Source organism: Cricetulus griseus, chromosome X (assembly GCF_003668045.3).
Source record: "Cricetulus griseus strain 17A/GY chromosome X, alternate assembly CriGri-PICRH-1.0, whole genome shotgun sequence".
Classification (NCBI taxonomy): domain Eukaryota; kingdom Metazoa; phylum Chordata; class Mammalia; order Rodentia; family Cricetidae; genus Cricetulus; species Cricetulus griseus.
Window position 1 is genome coordinate 37,727,821 of NC_048604.1, and position 15,582 is coordinate 37,743,402.

Below are 15,582 nucleotides of genomic sequence, written 5' to 3' on the forward strand. Positions count from 1 at the left end.
GAATAATAGCCAGGTAGATCCCAGGAACCTCGGTGGAAGGAGGCAGTGTATGGGAAATCAAGGCTAAGTCACTGTTCTGCCCATGGGGCCAAGCTCTGCTGAGCCCAGCTACCCTGGCTTGAGAGGGTGGCTACTTCATGACACACAAGGCCAACAAACGACCCCCTTTGTCTACTTTGTAAAGCCTTCTTGAGAGGGTTCTGAGAAGCAAGGGCAGGACGTCTGAGTTCTCATAAATCTTTTAATAACAGTAAATGAAGAAAACATTGTAACAATAAGTTCCATGGGGAGGGCTCCTTTTCATCCAGGGATCTTCAACAGCACAAACACCTGAGGCTAAGATTCCAAATGCTAAGTACACAAATTAAGGACCATTTATTTATTTCCAAAGGTGGTTGCAGAAACCACTTCAGTACAATCAAAGAGGTTTTACAAAACAGAGAAAACACATTACAAAAACACCCAAAGACAGGAGGTAGACTGGAGGTGGGGGAGTAAAGAGTGCCCCACAAGCAGCCTGACAAAGAGGCTCCATCTTGCTGCCATCTAGGGAGTTCAGAGATTGGCTCTCAGGGGAGCCTTGCACAAGAGGGTGACAGTACATGGCAGTCTCAGCTTGAGAAGGATGGAGGAAGAGGCGTTCACCAATGTCCCATAAGAAATAATTCTACACCATTCAATCCTGTTCTCTTCACCACAATTACATAAATGAAGAACACTTTAAAACCTAGCATTGACACCAAAATAAATCAAGAGTTTCTGAAGCATTGTTTCTGCTTCAAAATGACTTTTGTTTTTGCTTTGTTTATCATTGAGTTTAGTGCCATGAGTGACAAATTGGTGTGCAAAAGTGTCTCAGACAAGGGCAACAGCAAGTACCTTGGTCTTCCTGCAGTTGCACATACCAGAAGAAGACTGGCTCCTCTCATGGACTCCACCTAAGAGAAGGCAAGGCCAGAAGGAGATAGGACACTCCTTCCCAGTCTTGGGCCTTCCTGAGTTGCCTGTGAGGCCTGGTCCTGGGTCCCTAAAACCAGCCACAGTGTCTTGTCCTACAGTGTCAGAAGGCCCCTTTCCTCCCTGCCCCAAGCCTCCCTTACAGTAGAAACCATTAAGAAACTCTTCTCCCAAAGAAGACAGGGACAGAATTCCAGGGACGTCTATTTGGCAGCAGGAGGGCTAAAAGGGCCCTTGCCATTTCCTGAACACCCAGCTCAACAACTCAGAGCGTTACCTAACCCTAGTTCCTCTATGTAGAGCCCTGCTAATGCTGAGCTATCTGGGAGAAGCTTGTAATTACATTGCAAAACACTGAATTGTCCATGACCACATAGCAAAGCCCGACAGAGGCTACAGGAAAAGGGACAATCTGACAGGAACTCTGAAGAGCCACAGAATAAAGTGCACAGCCGACTCCACTTAGCCCATTTAAAGCCTGTAAAGCCACAGATACAAAGAAGTTACAGAAAGACAGGTCACAGACTTAGAGAGGTGGATGTGGTGGCTCCTAAAGCCCACAGTGTATCACAGGATGACAGAAGTACTTGCTGCCAGGCTTCTGAAAGGATGTTGGGCCAAGTCTCATATACACAAAAGCCAAATACTGGTGGCAGGAAGGACCTCTAAGCAGGGAAGACAACCTCTGTTACTCAGAGTGGCTGCCACAAATTGTCTAGTAAATTGTTCTTGTTGGCACAGCCCCTTGACCACAGATGCCAAGAGCCTGAGGATGCAGTGTTCCCTCTTGCTGGGACTACCTCAAAGAAACTGGCCACTTCTCTGAGTACTCTCACACAGGCACGGAACTCACACGTACGTACTGGTAGACTGCATATAGAACTTTGGCCAAGGTAGCTAGGGAACGGCCTTCATAGGGACAATAAAGGCCTGAGGAGTAGCTGCAGAGTCAGTGCAAACTGTCTTCTCCTTTATCCCAGGTACCACAGACAGTAGAGGGTGAGCTGTTGGACAAACCTGGGGGTAACTCCCAAGTCAAAGTGCTTAGAGCCCATACCACTTGTCATGTTGGTTTGAACCAAGGTAAGAGTGAGATACAATGAAGAGGCCCCCTGTTCCTCAATACCTCAAACCCATGCCAAGACTCCCTATGGAATCTGTGGAAGGAGCCACAAACTGTTTCTTTAACTTCTGTACATATGAGCCAACCTAGGCCCCCTGCAGCTCCCCTTTACTTCTGCCTTCTTGATAGGTGTGTCTGACTCTGTCCTGGCCAACATGGCTTTGAATCTCCCCCTCCCCCCGTCTGAGTACCAAAAAAATGCCTACCACAAATGGGTCTGTTGAGCTGGTGCCAAAGCAGAGGCAAGCCACTAGAGGCATGCCAATGCAGGGAAAGCCGAAGATGCCAGGCAGTGTGGGCCATGGCACCTCAGGTGGGAAAGAAGCATGTGTGGCACTCCCACCTCTGTAGCATTCTGGAGGTGGCTCCCTCAGCTGAGGCCCTGCATCTCTGCAGGTAGCAGCTCCATGCTGTGGCAGGGGCCATGGCAGGCCTCATGGGTTCCCTTCCTATGACCCTCTTTCCACATTCTCTTATAGAGAGGCCCAGGGCCATGGAGGCTCTCATACATTCTATTCCTCCATCCACTTCTCTGAGGGAGCAAGGCAAATCAGCAACTGAAGAAACACTTCTAGAGGGCGAGAGGAGGAAGAGCCATGGCAGGAGCTCTCTGTACCTCAGCGCCAATCACCTCATGATCAAGTAACCCCTCCCAGAGATGCTTCCCTTAGTTTCCATTTGCTCCAGGAGACTCTCCTGCCGCTGCTTCCTCTGCACGTCCATTTCATAAAATCATGGCCACGGAGTCCCTGAAGCTCAGGGTAGGCCTAGTACCTACAAACTCATATTGAATACTGCAACTGGAACATGGCAACGGGCTGGTCATGGTACAAGATTTTCTAGTCGTAAGCAAATCTCCTACTGGAATTTGACAATTGTCAGCAAATGCCCAGACACAGGCGTCCTTGTGGTCCACACATGAGTAAGTACCTTTCAAGCAAAGCTCCTCCCTTCCAAACACTTGAACCTCTACCTATAGGGACCTGATCCACCGGCAGTTCCCCTTCAACCTACACATGGGTTTTGAACATCATCATACATGAAAGAAATCTAACCTTAAAGAAACTGCCTTCAGGAGCTGTGGACACATCCTCTAAGTGCCAGGAATGGCTCTAGAGCACCTCCCGAAATGCAAGGGTCCCTTCGGCATTTCAAACATCCAAAATACAAACAGCCAAACAGCACCCAAGCCCCAACCCCAGCTCCCTCTTCCATGAAGCAGCCTCGGACAAAGAGAAACAGATAGACACATACAGAGACAATGAGGATGGTTCAAGGGGCGGTTGAGACTAGAACATTGCCTGTTACCCACACGACACAGAGCATGATTCAGATCACAGCTTCCTCAAGCTACTACTCAACCTAGTTGATTTCTTCATTTCTAAGCTCACTTTGGAGTGGGAAGTGGGTCTGTTCTCAGCTTTCATAGGGAAGGCTATTTTTTTTTGTTTGTTTTTGGAGGGGGTGAAGCTGTCCTGCCTGGTGTTGAACACACCTTTGAGGTCTTTACTTCAGATTCACCGTGGCAACAGATCTCCAACACCCCTCTACAGAATCTTGCCCTTGGGCTGCACATTGTTATCGCCTTCCACCCCAGGCAGCACCCTAGAAGGAGTGGCTGGGTGGCTCCCTGCTTTGAGTCATGGGACACCTGTCACTGGGGGAATCTATTTTGGCTGTGATCTGGGAAGTCCCTTGGCTCGGAGCTTGCCGCTGGTATAGAAACAAGGCCTTGGTCCCCTTCTGATGGGGGCTATGCTGGAGATAAAAGGGGATCCCAGCATGAGCCTGGAGGTCCCTGGCAGTAGAGACATGAACCTAACACTATTTCATTGCTGGAATGCTGGAAGAACTACTGCTTGTTGTCTCCGGCTTCTTCAACTAGCTGTGGTTAAAAACACCGACAAGCAGTGCGAAGGGGGTCGCTGCCTACCATTTCCCTGGGTAAGGCCACGCAGTGGGGCACAGTAGGAACTCAGAGCCCAGGGGATGAAAGGAAGTAAGCTCCAGCCCCCAGCGTCATCCCTGGGCACAAAGAGCACCCATAGGGAGGAGCTGGGGAGGGAAGAGGAGTGGGAGAAAGGGACAGATAGGAGGAAACAAGGGAATATACCAAGCATCTTAGTGCCCTCTCCAATGATTTTTTTGCCAAGAAATGGGTGTTCTCTGAGCCAAGTCGGGACTCGCTTCCTCGGGGAGAAACAAAACAAAACAAAACAAAAAACAAACAAAATAAAACAAAACAAAAATCCAAGCACCTTCAGTCTATTTTCTTGGCTGGAAGCCGGAGCAAATCCAGCAGATATTTACACAAGGGCCCAGCCATGTATGAGAACAGGATGACCAGCTTCCCGTGGGTCATGGTCATGAGAGTCTGGTGTCCCGAGGCCCAGATGCGATACCAGGGGCCGTAGAATGGGTCTGAGATGGCCGGACACAGCATGTTGTTCAAATTCACTTCGGTGACCTGCAGGGACAAGGGAGGTAGAGTGAGCGTTCGCCATCCCGAGGCTTCTTCTGGCTACTGCCAGTTCAGCCATCTCTCCCTAGGGGTGACTGGACAAGGAGGGATTGACCAATCCCCGCCTGTTCATAAAGGGGCATCTTTGCCCTAGGCTTTCTGAGTGGGTGATGAGTGTCTGTCCTGAATGAAAGCTGTTCAGTTTTGCTCAGTCTTGCTTTCCATTTGGGCCCAGAGTCCGTTGTCATTCCTAAGCATTTATTGTGTGCCTAGCTCCTGGAGAAAGATTAAGTGTTTTTTTTTTGTTGTTGTTGTTTGTTTGTTTTGAAGCCATCGACTGCATGGTTGGTTCCTGTCTCCAAATAGCAAGGGGAATCAGTTGACTGCATATGACCTCAAACTAGGAGGTGCTCACTAAGCTTTACATGCCACAAGGTCTGAGGAGCGCACAGAAGATTTTGTGAGGGAAGTGGCATGTGAACGGACTCACGAAGATGGACAAGGGTTATGGCGAGGAGTGGGTGAGCAGAGTTTTCCTGATGGGAGGTGTAGCAGAGCATGGGATGCATGTTTGGTGACATGAGCACGCCGACACTCCTGGAAACCAGCATATCAGTGGGAAGCAGCAAGAGGTGAGGAGGGCGGGCGGGTGTGCAGGTCAGACTCATGCTGAGTCTTCCCGTAAGCACAGGCAGCATTCACACGGCTAGCAACGAACCCAGCCTACCTCTGGCCAACCAGAGCCAGGAAGACAAAGTGGCTGCTTCTCCAAAGGTTTTGGGGACAGCCAGTTACACCCCTATCATGCAAGGCCGCACAAGGCTCCACATGCCTAACACTGCATTAATGCCAACCGCACAAAACCAAATATGGCGTTCCTGCCCCAAGGGCAGCCGTAACACCCGCCTTCCAGAGCTCTTAAGAGCTTGCTCACATTAAAGACAAGTCCTCACCATCTCTCACCTCACTTCAACACTGATACATTTTCGGCGCTATTGGACTCTGGGTATTTCAACATTGAGGCCAGCCATTTTCCATATTCCAGGCACTTCTCATACTACAGAATTTTGGGGGGCTCCTAACACCTCACATCTACTGGCCACACAGCTGAAGGACCTGGGAGCATACCCAGAGTGGACCCAAGATTAGAGGCCATCTTGGGCCTCTAGATGGCCAGGCCCAGGGCCATCAGGATAAGGGTCCTACATGCCCACGAGGTCCACAGCAAAGCACTTGCCAGTTACAGGTAATTGTTTCAGACTCAAGTAGCCATGAGGGAAGGGTATCCTTGCATCCCCAGGAATGAAGGAACGACCATTACTGAAGGACTCAGAAAACTCTTTGGAGAGGCCAAAGCTTTGGATCATAAATCAGCATCCCAGACACAACAACCTGACGTCCTGGCCTTTAGCATCGTGTAGTTTTTCAAAACAAAATGATACAACAGCACCAACCAGGATTATCAAGATTTATGAAGCACTCCAAACAGAGGGGAGAGGAGGGTATCTAAGCAAACTTACCAGGCCGAGGATCTGCAGGACGCTGAAGTGATAAAAGAACATGAGGCCCGTTGAGAGAAGAGCCCACCGGAAACTGCTGAGGGGCTCTGGGGTATAAGCACCTGGAGGAAGACGGGAGATGGTGAGCCCAGAGGACTAGTGACCCTCTTCTCCTTTTCTGCTCGCATGGGTGCAGGTGCTGAGGTCTCAGCCACAGCTGCAGCAGGCTTGGTGTCTCTTTCACTTAGCACTTGACAGACTCTTCCAAGGGCCTCGATGCTTAGCTAGGAATCATGATACCCTTCCTTGACCCTGGTTTCTGCCAGTTGATATTACACCGTTAGCGAGGTTTCTGTTTTAATCTAAAAGCAATTCATGATTATTAAAGTGATTTAGAATGAATCAAAAACTGGGTAGAAGATAAAAAGCAAAGGAGGAAAACATTCCCAGCACTTGACTCCTGGAATAGAACCCTCACAAATACACTACAGTGTCTCCACAGTCATTTCTCCATGCCCCAGGATTAGCTTTTAAAATTAATGCTTGAATTAGTACTATACATCTGTATATGTCTTTGTGTTTATATTTATTTCCTCATGATTCTAAATGGTATGACAAAGTAGTTGAAAACATTAATGTTGGAGTCAGATAGATCTGGGTTCATTTTTTTTTTTTTTTTTTTTTTTTTGGTTGTTTGGTTTTGGTTTATCAAGACAGGGCTTCTCTGTAGCCTTGGCTGTGCTGGAATTCACTCTGTAGACCAGGCTAGCCTCAAACTCACAGAGATCTGCCTGTCTCTGCTTCCTAAGTGCTGGGATTAACTGCGGGCACCACCACCACCTGGTGGAGTTGGGTTCAAATTTTGACTCTACCATTCATTAGCTGTTGAGCTCTGAAAACCTTTGAACAATTTGGCCAATCTTACTTTCCCATCGAATGGGGATAGTTGTGTCCCCAAAGTCTGGCAATAAAATGACTGCTCAATGAGCATCGGTGTTCTCTTGCTGCCATCCTTAAATCTAGAGCCCTTACAAACATTTTAGCCAGTGGTTGTGCCGTTTCTCAGCTATTGAACAGCTCCTCCCAGGAACACCAAGTGATATCTCCCCTCTCGTAATGCTGCTGCAAACTACCATCCTCGTAGGCCTGGATGGATTGCAGAGCTTCCAGAGCTGGGACATGGTAGACAGGGTGCTGCAGGTGGCTCCCGGATTGGGTACTTGGAAGGAGTGCTTCAGAAAGGGACCTGAAAAACACCTCCCCATTCCCCAAAATAGTGGTGATGCCATCTCCTACAGTGGTGTTTGATCAGGTCAGTGTTTCCCTGTCCAAGAGCTGTTCATACTCTGTAGATTTTGTAATAAGACAGGGTCCCTGCAGTTTGAGAAATACAGGCAACAATGACAACACAGCAAGCTGGGGGTGGGGTCTGAGATCAGTGCCTCCTGTTATGGGAAGACAAAACTCAGCCTGGGAGTGGGGGTTGGAGGTGGGGTAAGGAATGCTTCTAGGCAGAGACAGCACTAGAGCAGAGTCCTGAGAAACAAATGGGACCGTAAGAGGGCACTAGGCTTTCCGACCTGCACACAGGTAGACCTGAGGCAGGTACTTGAGAGCGGTACAGGTAAGAGTTCAGTGGCAGCAGCAGGGATTGGGCTGTGACGGCTCAACAGGTAAACATATGCGTTGTTCATGCCTCATGACCTGACCCTGGGACCCAAGGAAAAATGTCAGATGTGGTGGGGCACATCTGTAATCCCAACACTCCTATGGTGAGATGGGAGGCAGAGACAGAATAATGCCTGGAAGGTTGTGGTCCAGACATCCCAGAGAGCGCAGCCTAGCATAAACAAGAGACATCCTGCCTCAGAACAAGGTGGAACAAGAGAACCAATTCGCAGAAGTTGTCCTCTAATTCCACATGCATGTTGTGGTACATGCATGGCCACACCCACACATACACATCTCTCTCACAAGCACATACAACTCTCTCTCACACACACATAGTAGTAATAATTGTAATATTAATGAAATAATCCGGTAAAGTCACACCACAGGGAGAGTGTAATGGAGGCCGTGAGTAAGCAGTTAGCAAAGCTGGTCCACCCCAGGCTGGGCCATGTGAGCTCAAGAAGCTGGCCTGAGGGCTAAGGGCTGAGGGCTGAGGGCTGAGGGCTGTATGTATGCAACAGAACCGCATGGTCAAATGTGTCATGTCTCACAAAGATTCTCAGAAGCAGGAGCATGACTAGGACTAAGAGATACTCAGGAACGTTAGAGCCTGGCAAACAGCCCACACCCTTTCTAAAGAGTGCAGCTACCGCTTAGCTCCATCATCGACTGCACTGCAAGAATACGGCTCAAGAGGTGCCTGTTTCTTGCTTTTTCAAAGGAAAGCCAGAAACATGAAACTTTATGTGGAATGTCCTGACTTTTAAATGCAGGCAACTATTCAAAATGTTTTAAGAATGCTCAATGGGCCAAGCAAAACAAGTATTCCAGATGGATTTCAGTCCCTGGGAGGCCACCTCTGTGCTCTGCTACAGAGCCACCAAAAGCTGCGGGGAGTTTAAGGAATGTGAGTGCTGGTCATGTAGATTAGGGCACAAGGGACAGTCTAAAGCCAAAAGAGTAAAGGCAGGCGTGCTGGCAAGGGGACTGCTCCCGGGGCCTAGAACAAGGTAGTTTCTGAAGGTAAAAGCAGCAAGGTAGAAAATGAAGAGAGGAATGAAAATCAGAAGGCTGTGGCACAAGACAGGAGGGCGGGGTTGAGGGAGAGGGACAGTAGCAACTTTCAGGGATGGACTAATAGCTTGGCCATCACTGGATTGCTGATGTCTTCTACTGCAATGGAGAAGACAGGTAACAGCAGATTGAAGCAAGGGTAAGGAAATGATGGCATTTTAGACATATTGGAAATGGAGTAGCTGAGTCTAAGGGAACATTCCTGCAGTGACTACATATACTCAAGAGTGTCATGGCTGACACTGTGGCTACCTGGAGCCTAGAAGGTGGAGGCACTCAAATCCTGGTTCTGCTGCTTAGGGATTTCAAAGCTTTGGACAAATCACAGTATCTCTGCAGCTCAGTTTTACTCATCTGTATAATGGAAGAGGCACCACCTCATTCACAGAGCTGTTGGTCAGATGAGATAATACATTTTTTTTTAGCATGGTGCCAGCGATTTAACAAATGCTTTTTGGTTTATGGTATGAGCCCGAAACTCCATGAAGAGGATAAGCAAACCTACAAAGATGGGTGACGGCAGCACAAAGTAGAAAACAAAATCATGGAAACCTATCTACACAGTGAGAGAGTAAAAGACCAAATGCAAGATACCAAGGATAGCTTGGCAAGTTCAAATGCAAGTTCCAAAAGGGAAGTAGGCAGAAGGAAATAAGTGAAGTGACTGAAGCCAGGGAATAGTCTGTGAAGTTCATTCCGGGCATGTTGAAGAGTCTGTGGGTTCTGATTTTGTGGCAGGTTATATTTATAGCCACATTGGGCCCATGTGTTGGACGCACCTTTGGTACCCAATGTTCCACAGAGTCAGGAACCTTGCAAGTCTTTCCAACACAGCACTTGGTTGTAACAATGCATTGAGCAATATACTGGGAGTATGAATAGTATACGGGTCCATCAGATAAATGAGTGTGACCTGGACACCAAGTTGTCGGCCCAGTTTCCGAGGGCACACAGAGGAAGAAGAGACCTGGAAGGCTGACAGGTAACACCTCCATTCATCACTTTCTCAGCTGTCTTTTCCTTTCCTCTCACTTCTGCTCAACAGCCCCCTCCCCAGTGCAGCTGAGAGGCAGTGCCATGCGTCAGATGCCAAGTGTGGTGCAGTATTGGACGAGTGTGTGTGTGTGTGTGTGTGTGTGTGTGTGTGTGTGTGTGTGTGTGTGTGTGTGTGTGTGTGTCCGTGTCCTCATCCAGGAGTCAGCTCAGCAGACATAGTCCTAGGAAAAGGGGGATGAGGATTCAAGCACAGGACAGCTGTCCCTTCCCTGTGCTTCTCCCATGATGTGTTCTGTGTTCTAGGGGGAAGGAACACTCAGAAACTGTCATGGGGCATGTTTTCCAGTGTTCCCACTGACCCTTCACAAAGCCCCATGTTTGCACCATCCCGTCTGTGTTGCATCAGCTAGTTCAACTAGACTGACTGTTGACAGAGGGAGGAGCTCTCTCTAAAGCTCCTCTTTTGCTTCAGCCCTGGATGTACAGTGGACACCCAATCGCTCACTAGCTGGGCAAAGTGTGGGCACAGACTTGCTGAGGAATCATAAAAGTTACTTTGATTCAATGCTAGTCCTGTGAAGACTATCTTCAAACACCTGTAAAACACAACCTACAAACCACCCTTATCTGCACAAAGACATTTAGACTTGTTCTCTATAATATTGAGAAAGTGGAAACAAACCAACTAGGGAGATAGGTTAAGTAAACTACAATACCTCAATATTGTGCAATAGTCCACTGCCATTCAAACGGCAACCAGATTGTCCATGCATGAAGAAACCACTCCCGGGTGAGTAACAAATATAAAAAGCAGAACATCAAACAGTCCAGACATAAAAGAAAATACAATGTAGTAGCTTAAAAACAAAGGCCTGGGGGTGGGGGGTCAGACAGCCTCACGTTTCCCATGGGAAAGACCCTGAGCAAATCACACTTCCTTTAATGTTGTTTTTCTGTGTAGGTACTAGAGGCAGCATCCACTTCTCAGAGCAGAGGAATGGAAGAAGACATTATAGAAAGCAGATCCAGCAGCTGCCTTGCACGGAGCTCTTTTCACCCCAGGGATCACAGGCATCCAAACTCATTCACAGGCAGGAAGAGGAGGGGCATTCTGGGGAAATGGCCACCTCCTCTGTGAAAGGAGACTGCCTGTGGCAAATATGAACCAATATTCCATTTCCTTCAAAAAACACAGTAAAAATGCACCCTATGCACTGATAACACAGCCCATAGGGATATATGCAAATTTTATGCAAACCCACATAATTCTCTTTGCTGGATACCTGGATGTGGCCCTAGGGATAATCCTAGTGAAAAACTGGTTTTCTTCTAAAGGAAAACAGAAACTGAATCACATTCAGGAAAATTCAATACATCATAAAATTCCGTTTTTTTCCTACTTTAAGAAAGTATGTGACATTTTTCTGCTAGCATCTTCTATCCCAGGAGGATAGAAGCACGTCATCAGCAAAGGTAGGGGGAAACCAAGATAACAGTTTCTGTAAAATTGATCTCTGCCAGAAGGAAGCCGTAGGAGTACCAGGAATCAAGGCAATTGCTCCAGCAGTGGCAAAGACCCCCAGAGGCCCCCACAAGGGATCTTTCTATCCTCGTACACTCTCACCCATGGAAGGCGACACCAAGGAGTCAACGCTGGGTAGGGTTGCCTGCTATTATCCTATCTTCCTGCTTCCTTCAATTCCCTGACTTATTCGTGCTACCCACTCATTCAGTATCTATGACGCACATTTGACTCCATGGCAAGAGTAGGGATACAATCTTGGCTAGCTCCTGCCCTTGACAATCTGCTGCAGTTGACAAGCTGCAGTTGACAAATGATGGAGGAGCTGATACAGTGAAGGAAGCATGTCAGTTGTGGGGACACTGAGGAAGGGAAGAAGACGGTCATAGTTAAGGAGATTTGAACAACAGGAAGCAACTGGAGTAGGACATGACCGAAGGAACATTCTAGGCAGAAGGTATAGCCTGAGAAGAGGTATATGGATGTCAGTGGCATACTGTCTGTGTGCAATTATGTGCAGTTCCTTGTCACAGGAGAGTGCAAGAACGCAAGTGGTGTCGTGTGTCAGTAGGTAGCTGGGGAGACAAGAAAACAGGACCTGAAAAAGGAAGAGCCTTGTTGTCCAGGCAGAGAACTTGGCCTTTATCCTCTATACAATGAGAGGCCACCGAAAGGTGTTAAGAGATAAAAAGGTGAGATCTATGTTTCAGCCAGCTGGACGGCTCCAGCAGTAGGAGAGACAGTGGGCCAGAGGGAAACAGAACTGAAGGCAGACTCAGACACTGTCATCATGACACAGATGGCTTGGCTCTTTGCCAGACATAAAGGAGGACCATCTATGGGACCTTCCAGGTCTATGACTTCAGGAATTGACCGGGGGGTTGGGGAGAGATGAGCTTAGGTTAGGGCACCGCACTGAATTCTGTAAGCTGTACCAGCAGATGCCTCCATTTGGGGGCTGCTCAGGTCTAGAGTTCAGGAGTGGGAAATAGTTTGGGAACACAGCTTGGTGTGTGACTAAAAGTGACAAAGAGCCCACAAAATGAGGTTATAGTTCTAAGAACAGGGGTCTAGAAAACAACAATATTTTGGTGACTAGAAAAGAGAGAGAGAGACCCATTAGAAGGTGAGCTTGATGAGCAAGCCACAGAATTGGAAGAGAGGTATCCTAGATGTTGGGAGAACACAGTTAAAGAAGGCCAGCAATGTTGAGCACTTTGTCTTCGGCCCTGGTCATGTGCAGCAGCATCTACTTAAAGATGTCTCCTCACTCATGCAAGCCACATTGCAAGTGCTCAACAGCCACGCGTGCCTAGTGACAGCCATATTAGACAAGGCAGACATAAAGCATTTCCATGACCACAGAAAATTCCAGGGAGGATATCCTTGTCTTGTGGGGGTGGCACAGCAAAGTCAAGATGAACATTCCACTGAGTTCAGAAACATGCTGGCCACTGGTGTTCTTTGCTATGGCAATGTCAGGAAAGGAGCTACGAAAGCAAAGTGTCAGAGTACATCTTCCTGTTACACAAAGTAAGGAAGCAGATTCCAGGAAAAGGAGTCAGGATATAAAACCTCATAGAAATGATCAGTCAAACCGTCCACATTCTGTGTCTCTTCTCGGAATGCTTCCTGCAGCCTCCTGTTGTTTTGCTTTGTTTTTGAGACAGGCTCTTGTAGCCAAGGCTGACCTCGAACTTGCTAAACTGCCCCTGACTCAGCCTCTCAAGGGCTGTGATTATAGGTGCCCGCCACACCTGAGTCAATCTTTTGTTCTTACCCACCAAGCCTCTCCCTACAAGTCATCTGGTGCCTTGGCAGCCCTCGAAAGTCCTCTCTCTGTAACTCCATGGACCCATGTTAGGTAGAGCAGTGCTTGCTGTCTCTTCATTGCTCTTTGCAGACTGCTGGTCCTCCCTCCACCCTAAAACCCAACAATCGCCTGTGGGCTGCATAGCATTCCCCCCTTCCACTGTCAGCTATAGACGGGCCCTTTTGCTCTGAAAATATTGATACCTGACTTGGTACCACTCTCTCCAAAAGCACTCCTGTCCTGTTGCTCATTGCTACACATCCTATTGCTCATTGTTCCACGTTCCTGGAAGGATCCGCTCAGTCCCATGGCTTTGCCCCCAGTACTACACTTTGTCCATTCACTTTTGTCATGAAGCCTGAGACTCTATGATCAGGAACAGCTACATCCTTCCTCTCTCTGATCTCAAAGACAAGCACTCCCCCTTTAGCCACCATTATTACCCTCCCCGCTCACTTCTTCCAACCATGATCCAACCTGGTCTTTGACACAAATAGAATCTGTGGTCCATTCATTGACCCTATCATCTTTTCACTTAACAATCTGTCTTCCTTTCTTAAATCCCATGCCCTGTTATTCTGATTTTCCTTTGCTGACACCCGTCTCTTCTCACTATGGCTGCAAAAAGAAAAAAAAAATCCTCTGCCCTGGTTAAATTTCATCATCTTTCTCCCCTTGCCTGTTCCTCCACAGCTTAACATGGCTGAGAACAACAGCAGCACTGAGCATCCTCATGGCCCATTTGTGATCACAGACCTGAAGTGCATCTTTCATGTTGCCAGGCAATCACACTATATTCCCCTGCCTATTCACTCTCGCGCTTTCTGAGGTCACGATTTAATATCTTCTCCTGTCTCCTCAAACCTTTAATCCTTTCCTCCCAGCTTCACTGTCAAACGCTGACCCGGGTGTCACTTCCTGCTTCGCCTAGAAACAGGGAAGTACTCAAGACATCCTGAGCCTCCGCAAGCACATTTATTCACCTACGCACATTAACACTTGCCTGCTCTACTCTGCCTTCATCTCTGCGACACACAACAGCTGTGCAGAGGAGGTCTCAGGCAAGGCCAAACTTGCCTTTGGGACCCTGATGCTACTCCCTCATCCACCCACCACTCCACAAGGCTGTTTTTCTTTCTCTTACAACACTCATTTCCTCTTTTCGACTGGATTATTCCTGTGACCATGAAAACAAACTAAACATATAGAGATTGCTCTCATTTAAAAACAGGCACTTGACAGCTCCCTGGAGCTCCCAGTAACGACATGGCTCTCCCTTATGACAAAGACAGTCGCTCCTTACAACAAAGATAGAATTGGCTGTATCTGGACAGGCCAATGTGGGAGCTACTAGTTACATGTCATTCAGAGCTTCTAATGTAATTAGTTTGAATTGAGCAGTGCTCTTGGTATAGACACTGGATAGCAAAGAATATATACTGAAATATTCCAGTCGTAACTTTATATTGGTTATATTTGAATGGTAGCTTTTAGATAAACTAGGTATAATAAGTTATATTTCTAATATTAATTCCACCTGTTTGTCTTACCTATTTTTAGTATGATTATGAACACCTGAAGTAATATACATGACTCACATATTTTTGACTAGACACTCTGGTCTATTCTCCTTACCCCAAATTCCTCTCTTCCTGCTCTCTCTTAAACCCACTTATATTGGGTTCCTCTTCCTCCATTACAACTGTTCCCATCAAAGTCACAAATGACCTTTTCATTTCTATATCCATTGACCCATTTGCAGGCCTCATCCTATACAGCAGTTTAATTCTTAAAACACTGGGCACTTACTTGGTTTCTGGGCTACTGCTAACTCTCTACTTTCTCCCTGCCTCCTTCCCTGCTTCTCAGCCTCCTCTGTCATTTCCTCCTCATGGGGCTGATCTTGAAATGCTAGACAGGACCAGGCTGCAGGCATCAGAACTCTGCTGTCAACTTTCACGCTATACATGGTGTCAACAAATCTCATGGCTTTTAATATGAGTCACATACTGATGACTACAGAACTTACAACTCTGCGGACCCCGACCCTGAACTCTAGAGTCAACCGCTAGTGGCTGTCTCAACCTTAAACCAAGCTTATGATCTTAGCTGCTTATCAATGTGTAGTCAAGGCTTCTAGTGAATTCCACTTTCTCAGAATCCAAACCTTTCCACAATGACTTGCCTATGTGACCAAGCAGAGTCCAATCACATGGCTTGCTTTAACCAATGGGACCTCACCAAAGAAAATTCAATAGGATGTTTGGTGTGCACCTGGGTACTTGGGGGTTGCCCTCTTTGAAACACTACCCTGAGATCCACATGCCATAAACAGCTGTGGGACCATTCCAGGGTCCCAGCTGGGTCCAGAGAAGACCAGAAGAATGTCTTAGTCAACTCCACCTGTTTTAACAAATCACCATAGACTGGATGTCTTAAATAACAGAAATTAATTTTCCATTTCTA

The 15,582-nt window shown here is 47.5% G+C and overlaps 1 protein-coding gene across 7 annotated transcripts in view; it reads right to left on the bottom strand.

Annotated features, from left to right (window-relative positions):
- Window positions 1-223: 223 nt before the first annotated feature.
- Window positions 224-15,582, bottom strand: part of Tmem164 (transmembrane protein 164) — a 165,917-nt gene continuing 150,558 nt past the window's right edge. For all 7 annotated transcript variants that reach the window (XM_035449890.1, XM_027433589.2, XM_027433593.2 and 4 more), the window contains 2 exons: window positions 6,062-6,162; window positions 224-4,547 (listed from right to left, as the gene is read on the bottom strand). In XM_035449890.1, coding sequence (XP_035305781.1) covers window positions 4,341-4,547; window positions 6,062-6,162 — 308 coding nt within the window. In that variant the 3' untranslated portion in view covers window positions 224-4,340. The remainder of the gene's footprint in view (window positions 4,548-6,061; window positions 6,163-15,582) is intronic.